The sequence below is a fragment of the Tursiops truncatus genome, chromosome 11 (assembly GCF_011762595.2).
Source record: "Tursiops truncatus isolate mTurTru1 chromosome 11, mTurTru1.mat.Y, whole genome shotgun sequence".
Taxonomy (NCBI): Eukaryota; Metazoa; Chordata; class Mammalia; order Artiodactyla; family Delphinidae; genus Tursiops; species Tursiops truncatus.
Window position 1 is genome coordinate 9,780,662 of NC_047044.1, and position 20,837 is coordinate 9,801,498.

Genomic DNA, 20,837 nt, shown 5'->3' on the forward strand with positions numbered 1-20,837 from the left:
GCCGCCATTTTGTGCAGTCGCTGGGAAGGAAGGAGACGCCTAAACCGCGGCACTGCCGGGTTTGAGCGTAGCCAAACCTACCCACTGCTTCTGTAACCCCGATTCTCTGTGTTTTGCTCCCGTCTCCGACGAGAGAGGCGGCGACGGTGGCGTCTGCGACGGGAGACAGCGCGTCGGAGCGAGAAAGCGCCGCGCCTGCCGCCGCCCCAACAGCGGAGGCGCCGCCGCCATCGGTCGTCACTAGACCGGAGCCGCAGGCCCTCCCGAGCCCGGCCATCCGTGCCCCGCTCCCAGATCTCTATCCATTTGGGACCATGCGCGGAGGCGGCTTTGGGGACCGGGACCGGGATCGTGACCGTGGAGGGTAAGGGGGGAGGAGGAGAGGAAAGGCCTTGTGAGCCCGCGGGGCGGGGAGGAGGTTGCTTCCTGAGGAGACCGCAGTCTGCGGTCGAGCGGAAGACTTTAGAGCTGACTGCGAGCGTGGGAGCGACGCTCCCAACTGTGGGAGGCGAGGCGACCCGGGACGTAATATCGGTTTAGAGCGCGGGCCTCTGGGTGGGCCTGGGCCCCCGGGTCACTGGTGACCCGGCAGGGGGGGCGGCGGCTTGGCGACGCCCCAGCCCCTGCTTGCGGACGGTCGTCGTGGCGCGGCGCGGCCCGGCCTCAGCCCCGCGGGGAGCAGGAGGGGAGGCCTGGCCGCCGCCAGCTCGGCCCGGGCCTCCTTCGTTTCCCGGCTTTCGAGCCCGGCCGATTTGAGCAAGTCATTTGATCTCTCCAGGCCTAGTGTTCATCCGTGAAACTCGGATGTTCTTGCTGAGAGAAGAGGATGAGGTCTCCGAGTTCAGCCTGGGAAAATCTTTTACGCGAAATGGCTTCCCTGTTCATGGAACTGGAAACCTGGCTTGAAACTAGAGACTAAGAGGCTGACTGGTAGTCTTTAAAATATTTAAAAATTACCTTTAGTCGTATTTTAAAATAATTCGATGGAAGCACATTGAAATGCAAAGCGATGGGATTACTTGCCCTCTAAATGGTCGTTTGGGGGGAGGGAGTTTTTGGTTTGGTCGTTATTACAGGGTTTTGGTTTTTTTTTTAATGTTTCAGTCTTTTTTTTTTTTTTTCCTTCTCTAATTGGACTGAAGCATTAACTTCTCGGCCTAGCTTGAAAATTTTTGATGTTGTAATGCCACGGTTATTGGGTTGGAAGTTAATAGGGTTAAACCTGGAGTCCTCCCAGATACTGAGATACAAGTCTTAATGTGTCCCCCCCTACACCGTTAAAGGAAAAAGTTGCTTTAGAGATCCGTGTTGACTTATGCTGTTTACTCTTTTGTAATAAAAGTTTTATCTATGCATAAAAAGTTTATGTGACGCCACTTCTTAATATATATATGAGTGTGGGTGACATTGGGCAAGATCCTGAACCTTTGTGAGCCGATTTTCTCATCTGAAGATGGGGATAGTAATTGCCTTTGCATTGTTCTCCAGAATTGAGATACTGTGTGTAATTGTCTCTCTGTAGTAGGCATTCTGTTAATGCTATTTTCTCAAACATTTTTGTCTTGTGGTTCAGATACACAAGTACCAGACCTTCTAGTCACAAGCTCTTCAATTATCTCTTAATTTACTAACTAAAAAGGATTGCTTTTACTTATACCTTGTTATGAAGGAAAATATTTGATTTTAGCGTTAAAGTCGGAGGGCTGTAAGTGGAAATGTTTGCTTAGTGTTTCACAGTATAGCTAAATTTAGAAGTGAATTTCAGTACAACCACTTAGGAAAAAGAACTTAATGTTACGTAGTAAAATGAAGATGACCCAGAATTCCTCTCTTAAGCTTTATACCCTAGACTCTTAGGCCTAGAGAGACCCTGTACACCTACCCCGGTATCCATGTTTATAACAGTGTTGTTCATGACAGTATTAGGAACAGCTCAAATGTCTGGATAAATTCATTAGCATAAACTAAAGTGCAATAAGACTGCAGTACAGCAGTGAAAAAGAAAAACTTGTATCAACATGGATGATTGGATGATTCACAAATATAATGTTAAGTAAAACAAGTTGTGCTAGAAGAATAACATATAAGGACACTAACAAATAGGACAAGACCAAAAAACAACGCAATGGTTAAAATTCGAGGTACTAGTTATGATGGGGATTGTAAACTTGAAATAGGCACATGGAGGCTACCAAGGTACTGATAATGGTGGGTTTTTTTTACCGTGTGTGTTTGGTTTAATATCTTACTGTATATATGCTTTAATAATAAAAGTTCATTATTTGAAAAGAGGAAAAAGTGAATTACTGATCCATTCTTAGTTTACCCCACCCATATTGACTCTTAAGTGTCAGATGACATTAAAAAAGACTTTAGAAATAATTCATTTCAAACAAAATGGCACTCTTTAATGTGGTCTGTGCCCTGATTCTACCTTTACTATGAAATTTCCTGTGTTATTTGAATTGCTGCTGTTTGTCCTGAACTGAACAGAGCTGAAATGGATTATTGTTTTGAAAGGGGAATGAGTGAGGTAGTGTACGTACACGGACAGTACAAATGTGCATTGTACATTTAAACTACCTTGATTTTGCATGTTAATGTACAAATCTTCAAAACTGGTATTTATTGCAAAGCCAAATTAAACTTAATACTCGGTAAAAACATTAAATGAGCAGCATGGTATGCAAGGGGTTAGGATATGTGCATCTTTAAATGGTGGCACAAATATACTCAAATTCTACAAGAGAAAAGGCTCTAAGTTCTGTTCTAGGTCGTTATTTTAAGGTCTGGGTAGCGCTGGAATGCAACAGCAGCAGCATTGAAATGGCATCTTCTAGGAATCACATAAATTTATATAATTAGGCAGCCAATCTCTGAAAATTGGTCTTGGGTCATTTTTATTCTTTGCAAGACTGACAATGTAATGACTTGGCTTTTTTATTTGTAGAGCACCTTATTTAAAATTGTGTTAGTTGCTTCACTTGCAAGTGAGGGGGGAGGGGTCAACACATGTAGTTTTAGGTCTGTTCAGTCTTAAGCCTGAGGGCATATTGAAGGTGTCATAGGTATTGATCAGCAGTAGTATAAATGGAATCAGCCAAGTTATTATGCCTTTTTTTTTTCTTTTTTTTTTGCGGTACGCGGGCCTCTCACTGCCGTGGCCTCTCCCGTTGCGGAGCACAGGCTCCGGACGCGCAGGCTCAGCTCCGCGGCAGTGGGATCTTCCCGGACCGGGGCACGAACCCGTGTCCCCTGCATCGGCAGGCGGACTCTCAACCACTGCGCCACCAGGGAAGCCCTGCCTGTTGATTATTAAGTGGAACCACTTGCAAGAGGATATGATTGACTTAGAGTGGAAAAAAATTAAATTCAGTGTATTTTCAGGAGTAAGGAAATGGGATAGAAAACATACTGTATATTATTTGTCCATCAGACAACGCCCTGCACCTTAATAGGTTGAAATACAGAAATGAAGACCATCTTAGTGTTGGGATTCTTCTAGGAAAAGTAGAATATCAAGTTCGGCTAATGGCCACATTTGTATTCCAGTTGAACTTGTATGTTGTGAAAGATAAAGCAAAAAGATTGATTTTTAAATAGAGATTTAAAGACCTTAAATAAGCCTTATTAATGGTTCTTTTAGCAAATTTATAGTTAATAGTACTATTTGCCTGTGAACAGAAAGGAGAAAGAAGATAAAGGTGGAGATAAAGTGGTAGGAAAGATTATAAATTTTGGCCCTGGCCATTCATTAGCATAAACTAAAGGTGAAGCCTAGCCTACCAGTCTTTTAGGGGTCCTAGTAGTTTTCCTTAGCAGATGAGCAGGCAAAAGGAGTGCTCATCACAGTATAAAGGGGTAAGGGGTTCAAGAAGCCGTTCCAAGTATGGAGCCACTTGAACTGTTTTTCTTCCTGTCCACAATTTTGCCCTAATTTAAACTTTTATGTCCTCACTTACCTACATTTCAGAATATTACATAAGAGTAGAGACTTCTATTCACTTTAATATCTCTAGCACCACTTAAAACAGTACCTGGTACATAGTTGGTACCCAGTAACTATTTGTTAAATGAATACAATTAGGCCAGCTTGTACTGAGTGTTTACTATGCCAGATACTGTTTTAAGCACTTTACAAGTAAATATTTTTTTGGAGGGGGCTGGTAGTATCTTAAGAGTCCCATATTTTTTTTTTTTTTTTTTTTTTTTTTTGCGGTACGCAGACCTCTCACTGTTGTAGCCTCTCGCGTTGCGGAGCACAGGCTCCGGAGGCGCAGGCTCAGCGGCCGTGGCTCACGGGCCCAGCTGCTCCGCGACATGCGGGATCTTCCCGGACCGGGGCACGAACCCATGTCCCCTGCATCGGCAGGCGGACTCTCAACCACTGCGCCACCAGGGAAGCCCAAGAGTCCCATCTTTTTACATGTTTTTGTGGCACCTAAGATATTTTGCTTTAAAAACACTAAAAAGCTAAAAATGTTGGTGTTTCTAGGTTTGGAGCAAGAGGTGGTGGTGGCCTTCCCCCGAAGAAGTTTGGTAATCCTGGGGAGCGTTTACGTAAAAAGAAGTGGGATTTGAGTGAGCTCCCCAAGTTTGAGAAGAATTTTTATGTTGAACATCCAGAAGTGGCAAGGCTGACTCCGGTAAGTTTGGGGGGTTTTATTTATTTACTTTTTTTTCATATACAGTAATGAACCAAGTAGGTACGTTAGCCAGAGTATACTTATATACAGCCGTTGCTGTTATATGTTTTTGTGTTTTGTTTTGTTTTTTGTTATATGTTTTAGTCTAGTGTGGTGGTACTTTCCTTGGTTCTTGTTAGGATTGCTGATACAAGAGAAACCAGTAATACCTAATGTATTACTTGGTTCTCATTTGTTGGTTATATTTTCCAACCAATTTGTTATGTGATTTTAGCTGTATATGAGGTATCATGTCTTTTCATCTATGAAGTAAATTAAAAATTTAAAACATTGGCTTTTACTCGGGTTTGTATTTTTAACCTCATGATTATTTTGGACTTTACGCATGACATGGTAACTAGTTCAGAAGAAAGTGTAAGGAAAGAGCACTTGGTCCTAAGTTCCACATTTTCTCCCTCTTCCTACTTCTGGCCTTGGGCAGTTTACTAATCTTTCTGAGTAACTGTTTTCTCGTGGAAAATGGAACGGTTGCTAACCTGCCTCATTGACTCAGAGTTGGATGAAGCTGAACACATATGAAAGCACTATAAGAAGTGTTATACATATTTTCCAATGTAATTGTGGATTTGATGATAATTGTTCTGCTGTATTGGAACATAAAGTTTTGCATGTTTAGAATAACTTGTTTACTGATTTGTCTTACTTTGTTGTCTTACATAGTATGAGGTTGATGAACTACGCCGAAAGAAAGAGATTACAGTGAGAGGAGGCGATGTTTGTCCTAAACCTGTGTTTGCCTTCCATCATGCTAACTTCCCACGTAAGTGTTTTTCAATCCAGTATCTTAATTGTTAATTTAGCTTGAACAGTCAGTGTGGTCATAGGTTATTTAAAGGTTTTGACCCAGGCTCAGGATTTTGTTGAAAAGATAAGTAGAAACCTTTCACAAAGGTTTTTGGGGGTTTTTGTTTGTGTGTGTGTGTTTGTGGTTTTGGGTTTTTGTTTTGTTTTTATTATTTTTTTTGCGGTACGCGGCCTCTCACTGCAGTGGCCTCTCCCGTTGCGGAGCACAGGCTCTGGACGCGCAGGCTCAGCGGCCATGGCTCAGGGGCCCAGCCGCTCCACGGCATGGGGGATGTTCCCGGAGCGGGGCACAAACCTGCGTCCCCTGCATCGACAGGTGGACTCTCAACCACTGTGCCATCAGGGAAGCCTTGTTTTGTTTTATTTTTAATGCTCATGTGTTCTCTGCTTAGAACTTTTTGGGTTTTTTGCTTTTTTCCCCCATCTTTCCCTGGGATTTTGCCTCTACTTTTTAGAAAACAGCAAAATGAAATTGCTTTCTAGCTGGTTAAAATTTGAATTAGATAAACAATAAGTGACTACCATGTACCATGGTAGTCATTACCATGTTAAATACTTCAGAGCAGTGGTTTTCAAGTTTTCGAGGGTAAGGGTAGATGGCTGTGGCAGTAGCCTTCTTGAGAAGTAGTAAGTAACAGGTCAAAGATTCAGTACTGAAGAAAAAAACAATACTTGGAGAGATGTAAAGCTGGGTAAATCCTCCCTTCAATGAGCTTAACAGTTTTTTAAATTTCTTTTGGCTGTGGGTCCTTAGTTTTACTTAAAGTAGTAATATCGATTTTCGTACAGAATACGTAATGGATGTGTTGATGGATCAGCACTTCACAGAACCAACTCCAATTCAGTGCCAGGGATTTCCCTTGGCTCTTAGTGGCCGGGATATGGTGGGCATTGCTCAGACTGGCTCTGGGAAGACATTGGCGGTATGTACCAGCAAGGGAAGATTTTTGATATTGTGGTAACTTATTTTGCTATTGTAAATACTCCATATGTTCTCAATTCTTGAAATTCTAATTCAGATAGGGATAATATTTCAGCTTTTTTAGCTATCTGAAATATGTGGAAGCATTTTGTGTGCAAATATACATTGCACATGTGTGTAACAGCTGTGAGTTCTGTTTTCCCTTTCCTAGTTACTTAGGCATTATCAATTACTGTGATAATTTAGAACAATTAATATAATGGCTTAGTTTTGGTATAACACTGTCCTTCTTTCCCCCCACCCCAGTATTTGCTGCCTGCTATTGTTCATATTAACCACCAGCCTTACTTGGAAAGAGGAGATGGCCCAATTGTAAGTGTGTTTCAGTTTGTTTACACTTCTAAGAATGACTACAACTTAATGATTATTGTGTTTCAGGCACTGTGCTTTACATATGTTCTCAGATTTCATTCTCAACCCTACCTTCTGTATCCGGAAGAGAGATTATGTCTATCTTACTGATAAATTTTAGACACAATGCAATTAAATGACTTGCCCAGGGTCATATAGGAATTAAATGGCTGAGCTTGAATTTGAACTACTCGTACTTTTACCAGTTATGCCCATTACCTTCATATAGAGGCATTTACTCTGCATTAAATCCAAGTGCAATTCTTAATTGCTCATTGATGCTATGAGGGATAAAAAAGTATGAAATGAGATCCTTGCCCTGTGGCTGAGTCGGGTTTCAGATGTGTATTCTCTATGGTTAAGTGATGCGTCTGTAAATGTTTACAGAGCAGCATGATTTTCTTGTTTGATCATTTTCATTTATGCTATTTACTGTAAGATTTCAGTAGTGGTCTTCAAACATTTTGAATGTACATTCTTAACTTTTTTTTTAATAGAGCTTGCACTCACTATATGTTTATGAATACATTATTATAGTATGTCTCAGTGTATTCACAACAAGAAATAATGCATTACCTTTCATTAACATAATATGTAATGTATTCCATATGGCTAATAGAGTTAGCTTTATTGTCATTAGTTAATGTCTAATGGATCAGTACACCGAGTGAGAGCCATTGTTAACAGTATATATGATACCTGTTTCAAAGTGTCTTAATTTTGTATTTTTTGGCCAACTTCTTGTCACGTTGTGTATAAGTCATCCTTGTTTTTGTCTAATGTGCCTGGCTAAGAGCTTAAACTTGATGTCAGAAAAGTGTCAGCTTTGCTCATTTCCTGTTCATCTGTTTCTTTTTTTTTTTTCTTTAATTGGGATACAGTTGATTTACAATGCTGTGTTAGTTTCTACTGTACAGCGAAGTGGAGTTCCCTGTGCTATACAGCAGGTTCTCATTAGTTATCTATTTCATACATATTAGTGTATACATGTCAATCCCAATCTCCCAGTTTGTTTCTAATATTTAATCCATGGTTTTGCAGGAATATTTTATAGCTACTTACTCATTTTGTGAGTTGTTTAGTTAAAACTAGGTAATACAGTCTGTAAATCTACTTACATAGCACACATAACGGTAATGAATCATGTGTCAAAAGTCAACCATCATACCACATGCCAAGTATTAGTTCTCATAATTTTTGCCACACTCCAGTGCACTTAGACCCCCTGCCTTCCCAACTCCTCACCCCATCACAAACTTGAAAGTACCAAATTAAACAATAGAGAATTAAATAACCTTTTTGTACTTTTCTTTTCCTCCTTAAACTTGAGATAGGTGTCTCAAGTGATTTGTTTGTTTGTTTGTTTGTTTTAGTGTCTAGTTCTGGCTCCTACCAGAGAGCTTGCCCAGCAGGTACAGCAGGTGGCTGATGACTATGGCAAATGTTCTAGATTGAAGAGCACTTGCATTTATGGAGGTGCTCCTAAAGGTCCCCAGATTCGAGACTTGGAGAGAGGTAATTTAAAAAATTAGTGTTTAAGAATTATTAGTTTCTCTCATTTTACCAATTTCTGTAAGTGAAATTGAAGAAGAAAACTGGATTCTGGTTGGTGGGGGGAGATGAGTATTTCAGCAGCTTAGCAATTCTCAAATATGGTTAAAATGCTATTTTAGGGAAGTTCAGTGTGACTAGACTTAAACTTTGTCGAGGTTCGGATGATTATACATAAATTTTTGTTACATCATGCTTTTCCAGGCACTGTGTTAAAATTTAGTTAGTGCTCTGCAGCACTGGGTACAACCACCAGAGTTGGTGCTTCTTAGTTTGCTGAGGCTTGAACAGTGTGTAAAGAATTCTTAGTTGGATAGATCTTTGGATTTGTTTTACAGGTGTCGAGATCTGTATAGCTACTCCTGGCCGCCTGATAGATTTCCTGGAGTCAGGAAAGACAAATCTTCGCCGATGTACTTACCTTGTACTGGATGAGGCTGACAGAATGCTTGACATGGGCTTTGAACCCCAGATTCGTAAAATTGTTGACCAAATCAGGGTGTGTAAAGCTGATAATTCGTTGTCTTATACCCTTTGCCTGTAGTAGTTACTTAATCTAAAAGAAAGCCTTTCCATTCCTTTCCGGATAGCCTGATAGGCAGACATTAATGTGGAGTGCAACCTGGCCAAAAGAAGTAAGACAGCTTGCAGAGGATTTCCTTCGTGATTACACCCAGATCAACGTAGGCAATCTGGAGTTGAGTGCCAACCACAACATCCTCCAGATTGTGGATGTCTGCATGGAAAGTGAAAAAGACCACAAGTATGAAAGATTTCACTGTTTTGATGATGCTGATAAACCTTTCCTAATAATCCTCCAAAACTAAAGTGTTATAGACGCCAGTATGTTTTAGGCTTGAAAACATTAAAAGCATTGCTAGCTTTCCAACAATCCATTCTTTATATTATTCATCAGAGCTTGTGGTTAAAGGCAAGGATTCTGGATCCTTGGATTTGAATCCCAGTTCTGATAATTACCAGCTATAGAGAAAGTAATTTGAAAAGAAAGTACTAAAGCTTTGGAGGGTTGATAATGCAAAGATAGCTTCTGCGTGATGTGTAGGGGGTCTTCTCTGGATGACTGAATTGTTTGGTCTTGTTTTCAGGTTGATCCAACTCATGGAGGAAATAATGGCTGAAAAGGAAAATAAGACAATAATATTTGTAGAGACGAAAAGACGCTGTGATGACCTCACTCGAAGGATGCGCAGAGATGGGTGAGTGCAGCACTGAGGTAATTAATTTGCCTCAGATTTTATAGTTCAGTAGGAATTTCTAAATTGGTGTTGTGAATGTTGTATAATATTTCAGCAATGCCAAACATGTACTTTGCTCTTTTCTTCTGACAGTTGGCCAGCTATGTGTATCCATGGAGACAAGAGTCAACCAGAAAGAGATTGGGTACTTAATGGTGAGTTCAAAACTAAGCATTGTTCTTACACTCTGTTTCAGGGATTGGCACACTTTCTGTAAAGAGCCAGGTAGTAAATATTTTCGGCTTTGCAGACTGTATAGTGTTTTGTGTCACAACTGTTAAACACTGCTGTTGTAGCACAAAAATGGCCATAGGCATTATGTAAAGAGATAGCCTGGCTGTGTTCCAGCAAAACTTTATTTGCAAAAATAGGCATTGTGCCAGATTTGACCCAAAGACCAGGGTTTGCCTAGCTCTGCTCTAGTTAATTGAATATTGGGGGCATTTTTGTCATCACCATACTTCAAGGTCATTAGTGCTGGCTCTTTACACCACTTTTTCACCACTTAGACCACCCTTTATCTAATGAGGTCTTGTCTTTATAGATATGTACACCAGCCTGAAAGCTCCCCACATCCCATACTTGTGGGCTTTTAATAGAGGCTTCATCACGTTAACTCAGTCTCCCTCTCCTCTCCTCTCCTCTTCAGAGTGGGGCTCAAAGTTCCAAGCTTCTCTGATCATGGCTTGGTCTTTCTGGTGAACAGCATCCATCCAGGAGCTATTCTGGAGCCCATCAAGTGTCTTTTCACTAGAACAAAGATTCCTGTCTTGTTCTTGTTTAGGAACTCTTGTTCAGGGACCAGGGTCAAAGACTTAAGTATTAGAATAAAAGATTCTCCTAGCATCCCTGTTTTACAAGGGTTTTAGGAGCTCTGTGCCAGGAACTGAGGGCAGAGACCAGTATATATATTCTGTTATTTCACAGGGCAAAGTTAATGGTTTCTCCTTTCATTCCACGTCTTTTTTTTTTTTTTTTTTGGTGGTACGCTGGCCTCTTACTGCTGTGGCCTCTCCCGTTGCGGAGCACAGGCTCCGGACGCGCAGGCTCAGCGGCCATGGCTTACGGGCCCAGCGGCTCCGCGGCACGTGGGATCCTCCCAGACCGGGGCACGAACCCATGTCCCCTGCATCGGCAGGCAGACTCTCAACCACTGTGCCACCAGGGAAGCCCCATTCCACATCTTTTAAACTTCCTCCCTTTTCATACCCCCTCCCCCACCCCCACTTTTGGTGGTGTTTTATTTGGGAGACAACTTTGCTGTCATAATTTAAGGGAAGAAAATTTCCACCTCATGTTAATTCTGTTACACATTGCCACACCGTTTTAATGGTATTTCATTATTAGAGGTAAATTTTTTGATCTATTGCTCCTGTGCTAAAGGTGAGTATAATAAATATTTTCAAAAGAATTACTATTATCTTTAAATTTAAAAGAGCTTGGTGTGTTCTTACACCGTTACTTGAAGTTTTAATATGATAGGGTAAGAAGGCCAGATAGCTGGGAATGTTTATTTGGTCATTTTTTAAGATATATCACGGTGTAGCCTTAATTTTATAACTTGCTTTCATGGTACTATCCTTGTTTTGCAGAGTTCCGTTCTGGAAAGGCTCCCATTCTCATTGCCACAGATGTAGCCTCCCGTGGGCTAGGTTTGTATAGATAGGTGTCTCTGTCAATGGTATATGTATCTTTTGGTTAAAAGATTTGCTTGTCTTTTCACATTAGAGTTGCATATACGTGTGTTTAGATAAATATTTAAAAGAGAAGAATTACATACAAAGTACGTGATTCCCCTTCCCCCCATGATTTTTTTTAACCTTGGTGGGTTTTTTGTTTGTTTTGGGGGGTTTTTTTCCTTTTATTTTCAAAGTCTCTTCCTGCTCCTAACAAACAGGCTTTGGTCTGCAGCAAGGCCTAGGCATGACTGTTTAAACCGGTAGAGGGAGAGGAGACGTTCATTTGCACAGCTCAACTTCTTCCTGGTTTTATTCTATATTCTGGGTGAATAAAATGAGCCCAATTGAACCTAGCTATTAGAAGCTAGTTTCTTCAGTTATTTTTTTCCCCTTTACCAATCTATCTGCAGATGTCCAATTCCATAAGTGCTAATATATTCTTGGGATTTAGTAAATCTATAGATATGATATCTTTCAGCAATTAAATCTGCATTGCCCAATTTAATTTACTGAAGTAAAACTATCATGAGCACTCAGTTATCCCCTCCTCCCACCCATACTCATATCATCGATGCGCTGTCTTCCGATTGAAGAACTTAATTTGAAGTTGATGTTCTGGAGTTTTCAACCCATTACGATTTAAGGTATTCAGAGATATTTTGTGGTACTTTAGCCCATTATTCTGAGAAAAACAGGTGTAACTCAAAACTTATTATATTTTTAAAAATGATAGAGTATTTCTGTCACAAAGATATTTTTAAATTCTTGACAGATACTAATTTCTTGCCCAGGAAGGCGAGAAGCACCATATTCCCTATGATATTCAACATAAAGAGAGCAAGTATTCAAACTGGAATACAAAAGTAATGAAGGCTTTTTAAACATTGCACTCATCATTCCCTCCTTCAGAGGTGGTGACTTGCAGCCATGACTGAAAAATTGTCTCTGCCCTCTGAGGTCATGTCTGGATCTGTGCGGTTAGAACTTGGACCTGTTGGGAGAAGAGGCTGAGGCCTGAAAGCAGTTTACATAAAAGCTTTCAGTGATGGTGGTTTTTAAACAGGCTTGCTATGTGCTGGTAGCTTCTTTGTGCATCTTGCCTAGACAATTTAAAATATTTGTTCCATGTCCCCCTGCATTTCTAAACCAAATCAATTGGCTGCCATTAGAATAACTTATAGACTCTTCGTCCCACCCCCACTCATCCAAGAGAGGGGAGAGGGAAGGTATCTGAGTCTGTTTCTTGTTACTCAGCATCAGTGCTTGTTTTGGGCCCCTTTGTTTGCTGCCTTGTAAAAAATCAAAAGGAAGGGGAAAACCCACCAAAATGGCAGAATGCTGACCAAGGTCCTACAAGATCCTGGAAAGTGAAGGCTTCTACCTCATTAGACAGGGGTGCAATTTTCAGCTGAGTCACCAGGCCTTTTTTCACTTCCTGTCGAGCGATGGCCTCTTAAATGTTCCCTTCAGGTAAGTTCTTCGATTCCCATAATTTTATAATAGTCATCCTCCGGAAACCACTGTTTATTCCCTTTCCAGTGGGATATTTTTTATTTTTCCTTTTTTTGTTTAAACTACACACTGTTAAACTAAAAGTATTGAATTGATTTTGTTTTGTTTTTTAACAGAAGCTTTGATAGCAGCTGCAGATCACTCAGTACATGGCCGAGGCAAATCTACATTGGCCCGAAGCAGCTCTAGATGAGCCTATTGACTAGTCTCAGCCCCTCCCAATTAGTGATTGGAGATTCAGGCCATGTCATAGGGCTTGTCAGACAAAAAGTTCTTACCCTGGGCAGCTGGCCAAAACATTAACTTTTTGATTTCTTACCCTGCAACAGCATCTTCCTCTAAAGACACCAAGGTAATATTGTGACAGTGCACAAATAACATCAGGGCAGGCTAGACTAGACTGGAGAGAAACAAATTCTGCGCTTGCTCTTATGTGCCCTCAGCCAGCTTTATCTGTGCACACGCAAGACACCTTTCTAGCATGAAGAACTTGCACTATGTCTGCCCACTATTGAACCCTTCCAGAAGTATTCCCAAGTGTTGATAGCTGAACTGTTGACTCCAGTCCCCAGTGCTTTCTGCTAGGAAAGCACACATCTGTGCATCCAGTGCAATAATTCAACCTGCTCTGCTGCCTGTGGTCATACACAGTGGGAGTGAGTAAGGAGCATTATCCTAGCCCTGAAGATGTGGTCATGGAGCATAATTCCCCATTCCCCCCGTCTCACATCCATCCTGGCCCTGTAAATTTTTGTTTTCCCTTTGTTACCTCAACGACCCTAGCCGGAGACTCACGCTGCCCCCTGTGATAAGTGCCTTCTCGTCTTTCTGGTGTGATTTCAGGACTTTAGGGGTCAGTAAAGACTGAGGAGCCTTTATTGTAATAAGAAACAGACATAATGCCCCTTTCTTCACAGGCCCTTTAACAACAGCTGAATTTTTTTTTTTTTTAAATCATCTCCCCTTTCCCCCTGAAATTAATCCAGTCTGGGCAATAGATGCAGTCTGACCCTTTGGATGTAACTTACATTTTTTTTATTAATTATTTTTTTCTACAATCACCCCAATTATCCTTGGGGGAGGCGTTGGAGGACCTGAAATTTTTACCCGAACCCAGGTTCTCCGGCGCTTGGCAACCAAATGGGGCTACAGAGAAGCATCTAAGCCAGTTCACAGAGCGAGCGTGTGTGGGGACTTCTCACTGCCACGGACCCTTGATGCATGCTCCCCGCGCTCCAGTGGTCCCGTGTCAGAAGGCGGAGTTTTCGAAAGGAGGCCGCCAAAAATAAAAGGCAAAGAGACGGGATCGGCTGCAGCGGTTTCCCAAAGGAGGAGGGAGTGTGCATCGGTCTGGTAACAAACAGAGAATGTTTTTTAATTATTTATATCACAAAAATCTGTGTTTTATCTAGGATATTTTCTGAATATTCTTTGTAAAATGCAGATTTTTTCCACAAAACATTAGGATTCTTTGTTATATTCTTAAATTTGTTTATTTAAGTAGGTAAAAATATACATTTAGCTGAAAGCATTACACTAACATTTACATACTTTAAGCTTTAGGAGGTTATTCAATCCAGTTCCCAGCAGTGGACAGAACATTAAACTTGTGTCTCAAGGTTTCATGGTTTTTCCCACACTCTTTGGCTGTTTAATTCTCCAGGTTACATAGACAATCTTTGATAATTGAAGCAAGGACTGAGTTGAAGTAACCTTGAGTTGAGAAAAAAACCTCATTTGGCAGAGCTGGGTTTGGTAGTACAGTGAAATTTTAGTGTAATGTGCTCTTGTGGTAATTGAAAGAGGAAAGGTAATTTGGATATTTCTGCAAAGGAAAATAAGTGTGTATTTAACTTTGGCTCTGATCAGTTTTGTTTTTTTTTTAATATAAGCAAAAAATTTTTAATCTAAATATCTTAAGTCTCCATGGAAATGTAGTAATAAAGTATATGAAGTTTTTGTTTTTGTTTTTGTTTTGTTTTCTTTTCATTTTGCTCTGTGACTGGTTTAAAGGTAAGTTTGTTATATTACTGGTAGATTTTGCCAGGCTTCTCCCAACAGAGTAGAAGTGATTTGGCCTTGTAGCTTAATGATGGTACCACTTTCTACATTCCAGTTTTGAAAAGGATGGAACTGGAATTTGGTACAACTCCTGTCGGTATATTGCTTAAGATACAGAAGAGGCAGGAGTTTGGATGGTTGAATGGGATTTCCTTAGGATTTTACAGCTGATAAGGATGCTGCTTCCTCTGCATGTCTCAAGCATCATTAATCCTCTTTTACTCTGTTGGGATGAGTCTTTTTTTGTTCCTGTTCAGAGTGGTTACTAACTTAATCTTCTCTCCTCTTGCTGTCATCTGCATTCGTGCTTCCCACCTGTTGTTGGCATGTCCTTTACCTTCTCTTTCCCTGCCACATCAACCTACACACTGACTCATCATTGGCTTTGAAGATGTGGAAGATGTCAAGTTTGTGATCAACTATGACTATCCAAACAGTTCAGAGGATTATGTGCACCGTATTGGCCGAACAGCCCGTAGCACCAACAAGGGCACCGCCTATACCTTCTTCACCCCAGGGAACCTAAAGCAGGCCAGAGAGTTGATCAAAGTGCTGGAAGAGGCTAATCAGGCTATCAATCCAAAACTGATGCAGCTGGTGGACCACAGAGGAGGCGGCGGAGGAGGGGGTAAGGGTAAGTCCTGGAGTTTTCCAGGTACTGCCAAGGTATCATTTTTGTGTGTTCATTGTGCCTTGTTTCTTTAAGCCAGTGAAGGTTAATGTATGTTGCTTAATAATTTTTCATAATCTCTTCTAAGTAAGACAATACGAAGTTTGGGAGTCTGTCATAGCCTTAGTAGTGTGTTAGGTTTTTGGTTTTCCATATGGAGAAATCAGTAATTTTATACCATTTCGTGGTAGTAGAGACAGGCATAGTTACTGGATCTGAATTGGACAGTTGCAAAATATAGTAGTATCTGGGTTTCCTGCCTACAAGTTTGATAGGTTTGATAGGATGTTTCCCCCGCACTTGCTGTATGTTGAAGCTTTACATCAGAATTCCCTTCGAGGTTTTTAAAATGCAGTTGTTGTTTTTTTTAAGTGGGTTTGGAATTGAACTAGAAACCTGAACTTTTCCCCTAAAACTTGTGAGATGATTCTGATGCAGTTAGGTGTGCGAAGCAACATTTGAGAACCAGTGTGCACTAGTAGAGGATCCCTTCGTGGTCGTATGAACTTAGCTGCATGCCTTTTTTTGTTTTTTAAACCGTCCTTACCATTTTTCTTACATTTTGAAGAGTCTGTTTCTTGGTAATCCTCAAATAAAGAAAGGGCCTAAAAGGTGAGAAGTTGAATATCCTTTAATAATGTTTACCGTTCTTTTGAGTATAAAGTGCTGATTTGGAAGCTGGCCTAGCGCTTAATTAAAGATCAAGAAAGAATATTGAATACTTTTGTACTGAGTAGCATTTTTACATGGGGTTATGTTTGGATCATATATGTAGTATTGAAAATTCCTTGTGTCCTCATCAGGAGGTCGTTCTCGATACCGGACCACTTCTTCAGCCAACAATCCCAATCTGATGTATCAGGATGAGTGTGACCGGAGGCTTCGAGGGGTCAAAGATGGTGGCCGGAGAGACTCTGCAAGCTATCGGGATCGTGGTGAAACCGATAGAGCCGGTTATGCTAACGGTAGTGGCTATGGAAGTCCAAATTCTGCCTTTGGAGCACAAGCAGGCCAATACACCTATGGTCAAGGCACCTATGGGGCAGCTGCTTATGGCACAAGTGGTTACACAGCCCAAGAATATGGTGCTGGCACTTATGGGGCCAGTAGCACCACCTCAACTGGGAGAAGTTCACAGAGCTCTAGCCAGCAGTTTAGTGGGATGGGCCGGTCTGGGCAGCAGCCACAGCCACTGATGTCACAACAGTTTGCACAGCCTCCGGGAGCTACCAATATGATAGGTTACATGGGGCAGACTGCCTACCAGTACCCACCCCCTCCTCCTCCCCCTCCTCCTTCACGTAAATGAAGCCACTCAGGTGGTAGTGACTTGTGCAGACTTGACTACATTTAAAGGAACGCTATCTTTTCCTTTTTTTCTTCTTCCCTTTTTCTTTCTTTTTCTTTTTTAATTTTTTTTCCCAACCATTGTGATTTGTCTTTCATGCAGATTAGTTAGAATTCACTGCCAGGTTTTTTCTGCCTGCCAAAATGATCCAGTCTGTAATAACAGATTTTGTAAAAGTATATATATATATGTATAGCCGACTGGAAGAGATCTTTCCCCCCAGCTTCTTGCATGTTGAGGATGTTTGAGCTATTTTTCATCTTTAAAAGAAAAAGTAAGGTGTTAGGCCCTTTTGTGGGAGCCCATTTTTTGTTGTCCTGAGTTACGGTCGGGGGGGAGGAGGGTAGAGGGTTGAATTCTGCAGAAGAAGACGGCATCTGTGCTTTAAATTGCTCTCGTTACTGGAATAGAAAACCAAGAGGGAGTTCCCTGCACATTTTCTGTAATGCTTTTTAATGTTTTTTCAAGCTGGAACAGGGTTCCTCAGGCCTGATGAGTTTTTAAGACAGTGCTTTGCCATTGTCATTTTGGCTGATTGCTTGTTAAATGCATTTGACAGTTTTTTTAAAAATTCCTAATTGGCTTTGTCTCCCTTACACTCTGCCTTCCCCCTTCCCAATTACTGAAAAATAACCATTTTAATTGTCAGGTTAGAAATTAAATTGCTGAGTCTTGAGTTTTTTTAAGTGTATCCTTTAAATTAAAAATCCCAAATGTTTATTGTCATGGTTAAATGTAGCATCTCCGCATCTGGGTGGAAGCTGCCTATTTTTCTTCCCCATGTTACCAGGGACCATCTGTGAAATTCATTTTCCAACCAGACAGCTGCTGTGAGCAGAATGAACATAAATGCTCATTGGAAATTTATGAACCAGTTAAATATGCATTCACCTGCAGAGTGAGAACCACGTTTAATTATAAACAGTATAGTCCGTGGGCAGGTTTTCTTTTTAAACTCAGTATTTGTAGAGCTAGAGTAAAAGCAACCCTTTGCCAGCTACTCAGCCCTTTTGGCCAAGTTATCTTGAAGGGTCTTAGGGTTTATTAAGAACTCTTACTCTCTGCATACTCCCGTTCTCTGCAGTGCTTGTAACAGCTTTTGGGTGCAGACTTTGCTCAGCATCCTTTTGCACTCAGCTTTTTACAGGTAGGTAGTGGACTAAAGTCCAAGTCCTTTTACTTTTCCTCCACCTGAAAGGTAGGTGAGATTGTCCCCTTCGTAGTAATACCAACCGTTTTACTGAGACTTCATATAGCAGATGGGCCTGGAAAGAATTTTCTGCTCTTGTGTTCACTGTAACAGGACAGGGAGATCAGACAGCCTCAGAAATCTCTTCGTATCTAGTGTGGGACTTAATTTTTTAATACTGTTATTGATATTGTTCATTCACAGTGTAGTTAAAGGGGGGAGCCTCCACTGCATTCTTTGGCTTAGGCCTGAGATTGCTTGCTGGTTTGTAAGATCAAAATATCTAAATACTTGAGGTTTTTGTTTTCCTCTTAAAATTCTTCAGGGAGAGAGAAGGGATTGTTTCTGAGGGGTACTGAAAGTGTGGTTGAATGTGCGACATACAGGTAGGTTGTCAGCATAAGCTGAAATGTATGCATGTGAGAACTTTGATATCTCCCCCCACCCCCCCACTTTCTTCTTTCTTAACTTCTTTTTCTCTTCCTTATAGAAGTTGAGGCTGAGGGAGGACGGTAGGCACAGGAAAAACATGGCAACACCGCTCTGTGCTTTCAAACCAAAGTGTCACCCCCCCCCAAAAAAAAAAAAAGTTCGTCTAAGCACTGATTAGTCCATTATAGGCATTTTTTTCTACACCAAGATTCTGATTTTTATTTTATTTTATTTTTTTTTAACACAAAGGTGCCACCACAGGGCGTGTCCTACTCTCTTGCAAGTCTTGAAAGCATCCCTTTGCGGGCAAGGTCTCTGGGCAAGCAAGCGGTATTTGGCCTGCTACTTGCTTTCCTTTTTCCACCGGGGATATTGTAATCATAAAGTCAAAATAACAGCATATCCCAAAATTCAAAAGCTATTGTGGCCTGAGCACAGCTGAAATCTAGTAGTTTTTCCTGTATAGCTCCAGAGTTAAGTCTTCTGCCTCTATGTCTGCCACTCATAATTCAGGTTCTGCCTTTGCTTCAGAATGTGAGCAGAAGAATCCTCATTTGATGCTAATTATTGTACTCACGATTGAAACTCATTTAGGGAAAGGATTTCTATATTAAGCTGTGGGGCTGCTTCTCCCCAGTCCCTCCCTAACAATTCATTGTGTGGACTTCTCTCATCTAAAAGGTTGGTGGCTTTTGCTTGGGATCAGTGCTCTCTATTTATGTCCTTGCTGGTTTCTGAACACATTCCTGTTGCGTTAAGACTTGAAAGATTTGTAGATGTATGATGTTCAGGCACAGGATGCTAAGAGCTTAAGAGCTGATGTTACTATTCTTAGTTTGTAAATTGTCCTTTTGATACCATCTTGTTTCTTTTGTAGGTATAAATAAAACACTTGACAATAAGGTGTGAGATTTTTATTGCTTAAAAAATTCTGACTACAGGCCAGTGACAGTCTCTTAAGAGTTTTTATTTGCTTCAAGACCATGTTGATTGACTAACACCTTAGCACCTAAAAATGTGAAAGGGGGGGTGGGATTAATTGTTCTTAGTGCGAAAATTTGGGAGCAACAAGACAGTACCTAGTAGGTAAAGCCTGGGGTATTCGTTTCCTCATAACATTTCCCACCTGTCATATCACCTCTGTATCTTGACTCCCTAAACTTGATGGTCTCCTACCTGGAAAGTGAAAATTAATCACAACAGTACACTCCTGATACTTAGGGCTGTCTGTGATCTTCATTTGGGGCTTTTGCCTTATACACAGCAGGGTATATTTCCGGATTGGGATTGGCTGTTCCTTAGCATGAGTCTCACACTAGGGCCTTAGAGAGCAACAGTTGACTTGATCCATTCATGGGTTAAACACCTAAGGTTTTTATGATGGTCCAGTTGACATTGTGAGGGTACCATACTTATGTAATTGGCCCAAGTTTTAATTACCTCTATAATTTAAGGGAGATACTGATGAGAAGGTCTTCTAGATAGAATGATCAGCGCTTTGCTGAATTCCACACTAAGCATTTTTCTGACTTCAGTTTTAACATTTGGTCTCAGTCATGTAAAAGTCACCAGGAGAACACTTCAAATAGCTTGCTTCGTGTCCATGTTAAGGTGTAGAACATCTCTGAGGACCTTCAAATTGGCATTGGAAGACTTAACTTCTTTCCTTTAAGGACTAGAAGAAAATGACAAATTAGTATCTATCGTGAAAGGACGCCTTTATAACTTTGTGCATAATCTTAGTATCTAATGCCTATTTCACAGTATGTATTCAGATGTTAAAGCCAAGGGGAAACATCTCTGCAGGTTTAACTACAGGTTCACTGACCCCATCTTGGACGCTGATGCCACCACTCCCTCTTGGCAGGCCATGAATCTAGCAGTTGTCCTCAGTTTCTTTATTTCACATCTCACACCCAGTGCACTGACAGTTCCTATCAGCTCCACTCTCGAGAAATGTCCCTGTCTCTTTCCACCGATGACCACCTCCTGGCCAATTCCAGCTGCTCCAGAACATCTCCCTGCTTTGGCTGCTTTTTACCCTACACAGCAGCTGGTGGATTGGTTTTCACATGACCCCAGTTGCTGCCGTTTGTGGTTAGAATGCAATGTGAATGCCTTACCCTGACTTAACTGAGGCCCTAGGTGATTAATCTTGGTTGACCTGCCGTATAGGTTTACAGTTGACTGTACTAGCCTTTTTGTCCTTTATCATACCAAGCTGGTTCCTGCCTTGGGGCTTACACGTAAGCTGTTCTCTCTGGAATGTATTTGTCCTGTATTTTCCTAACCCAAG

At 41.1% G+C, this 20,837-nt stretch overlaps 2 protein-coding genes across 5 annotated transcripts in view; one reads left to right on the forward strand and one right to left on the reverse strand.

Annotated features, from left to right (window-relative positions):
• On the forward strand, nucleotides 1-19,443 carry DDX17 (DEAD-box helicase 17). Of its 4 annotated transcripts, XM_033866041.2 has the most exons (14): nucleotides 226-364; nucleotides 779-930; nucleotides 4,496-4,646; nucleotides 5,367-5,466; nucleotides 6,300-6,433; nucleotides 6,739-6,804; nucleotides 8,217-8,358; nucleotides 8,733-8,893; nucleotides 8,985-9,157; nucleotides 9,501-9,611; nucleotides 9,744-9,805; nucleotides 11,243-11,302; nucleotides 15,294-15,536; nucleotides 16,376-19,443. In XM_033866041.2, the coding sequence occupies exons 5-14, from the start codon at nucleotides 6,308-6,310 to the stop codon at nucleotides 16,879-16,881; spliced, it is 1,650 nt and encodes a 549-aa protein (XP_033721932.1). In that variant the 5' UTR covers nucleotides 226-364; nucleotides 779-930; nucleotides 4,496-4,646; nucleotides 5,367-5,466; nucleotides 6,300-6,307; the 3' UTR covers nucleotides 16,882-19,443. The 4 variants fall into 4 exon arrangements, with proteins under 4 accessions (XP_019798921.1, XP_019798926.1, XP_033721932.1 ...); XM_019943362.3 differs by lacking the exon at nucleotides 779-930 and having other exon boundaries at nucleotides 1-364; XM_019943367.3 differs by lacking the exon at nucleotides 779-930 and having other exon boundaries at nucleotides 2-364; nucleotides 15,294-15,530.
• KDELR3 (KDEL endoplasmic reticulum protein retention receptor 3) overlaps nucleotides 14,797-20,837 on the reverse strand; it is a 15,625-nt gene continuing 9,584 nt past the window's right edge. The window contains exon 5 of the mRNA XM_033866044.2: nucleotides 14,797-20,216. Coding sequence (XP_033721935.1) covers nucleotides 20,176-20,216 — 41 coding nt within the window. The 3' untranslated portion in view covers nucleotides 14,797-20,175. The remainder of the gene's footprint in view (nucleotides 20,217-20,837) is intronic.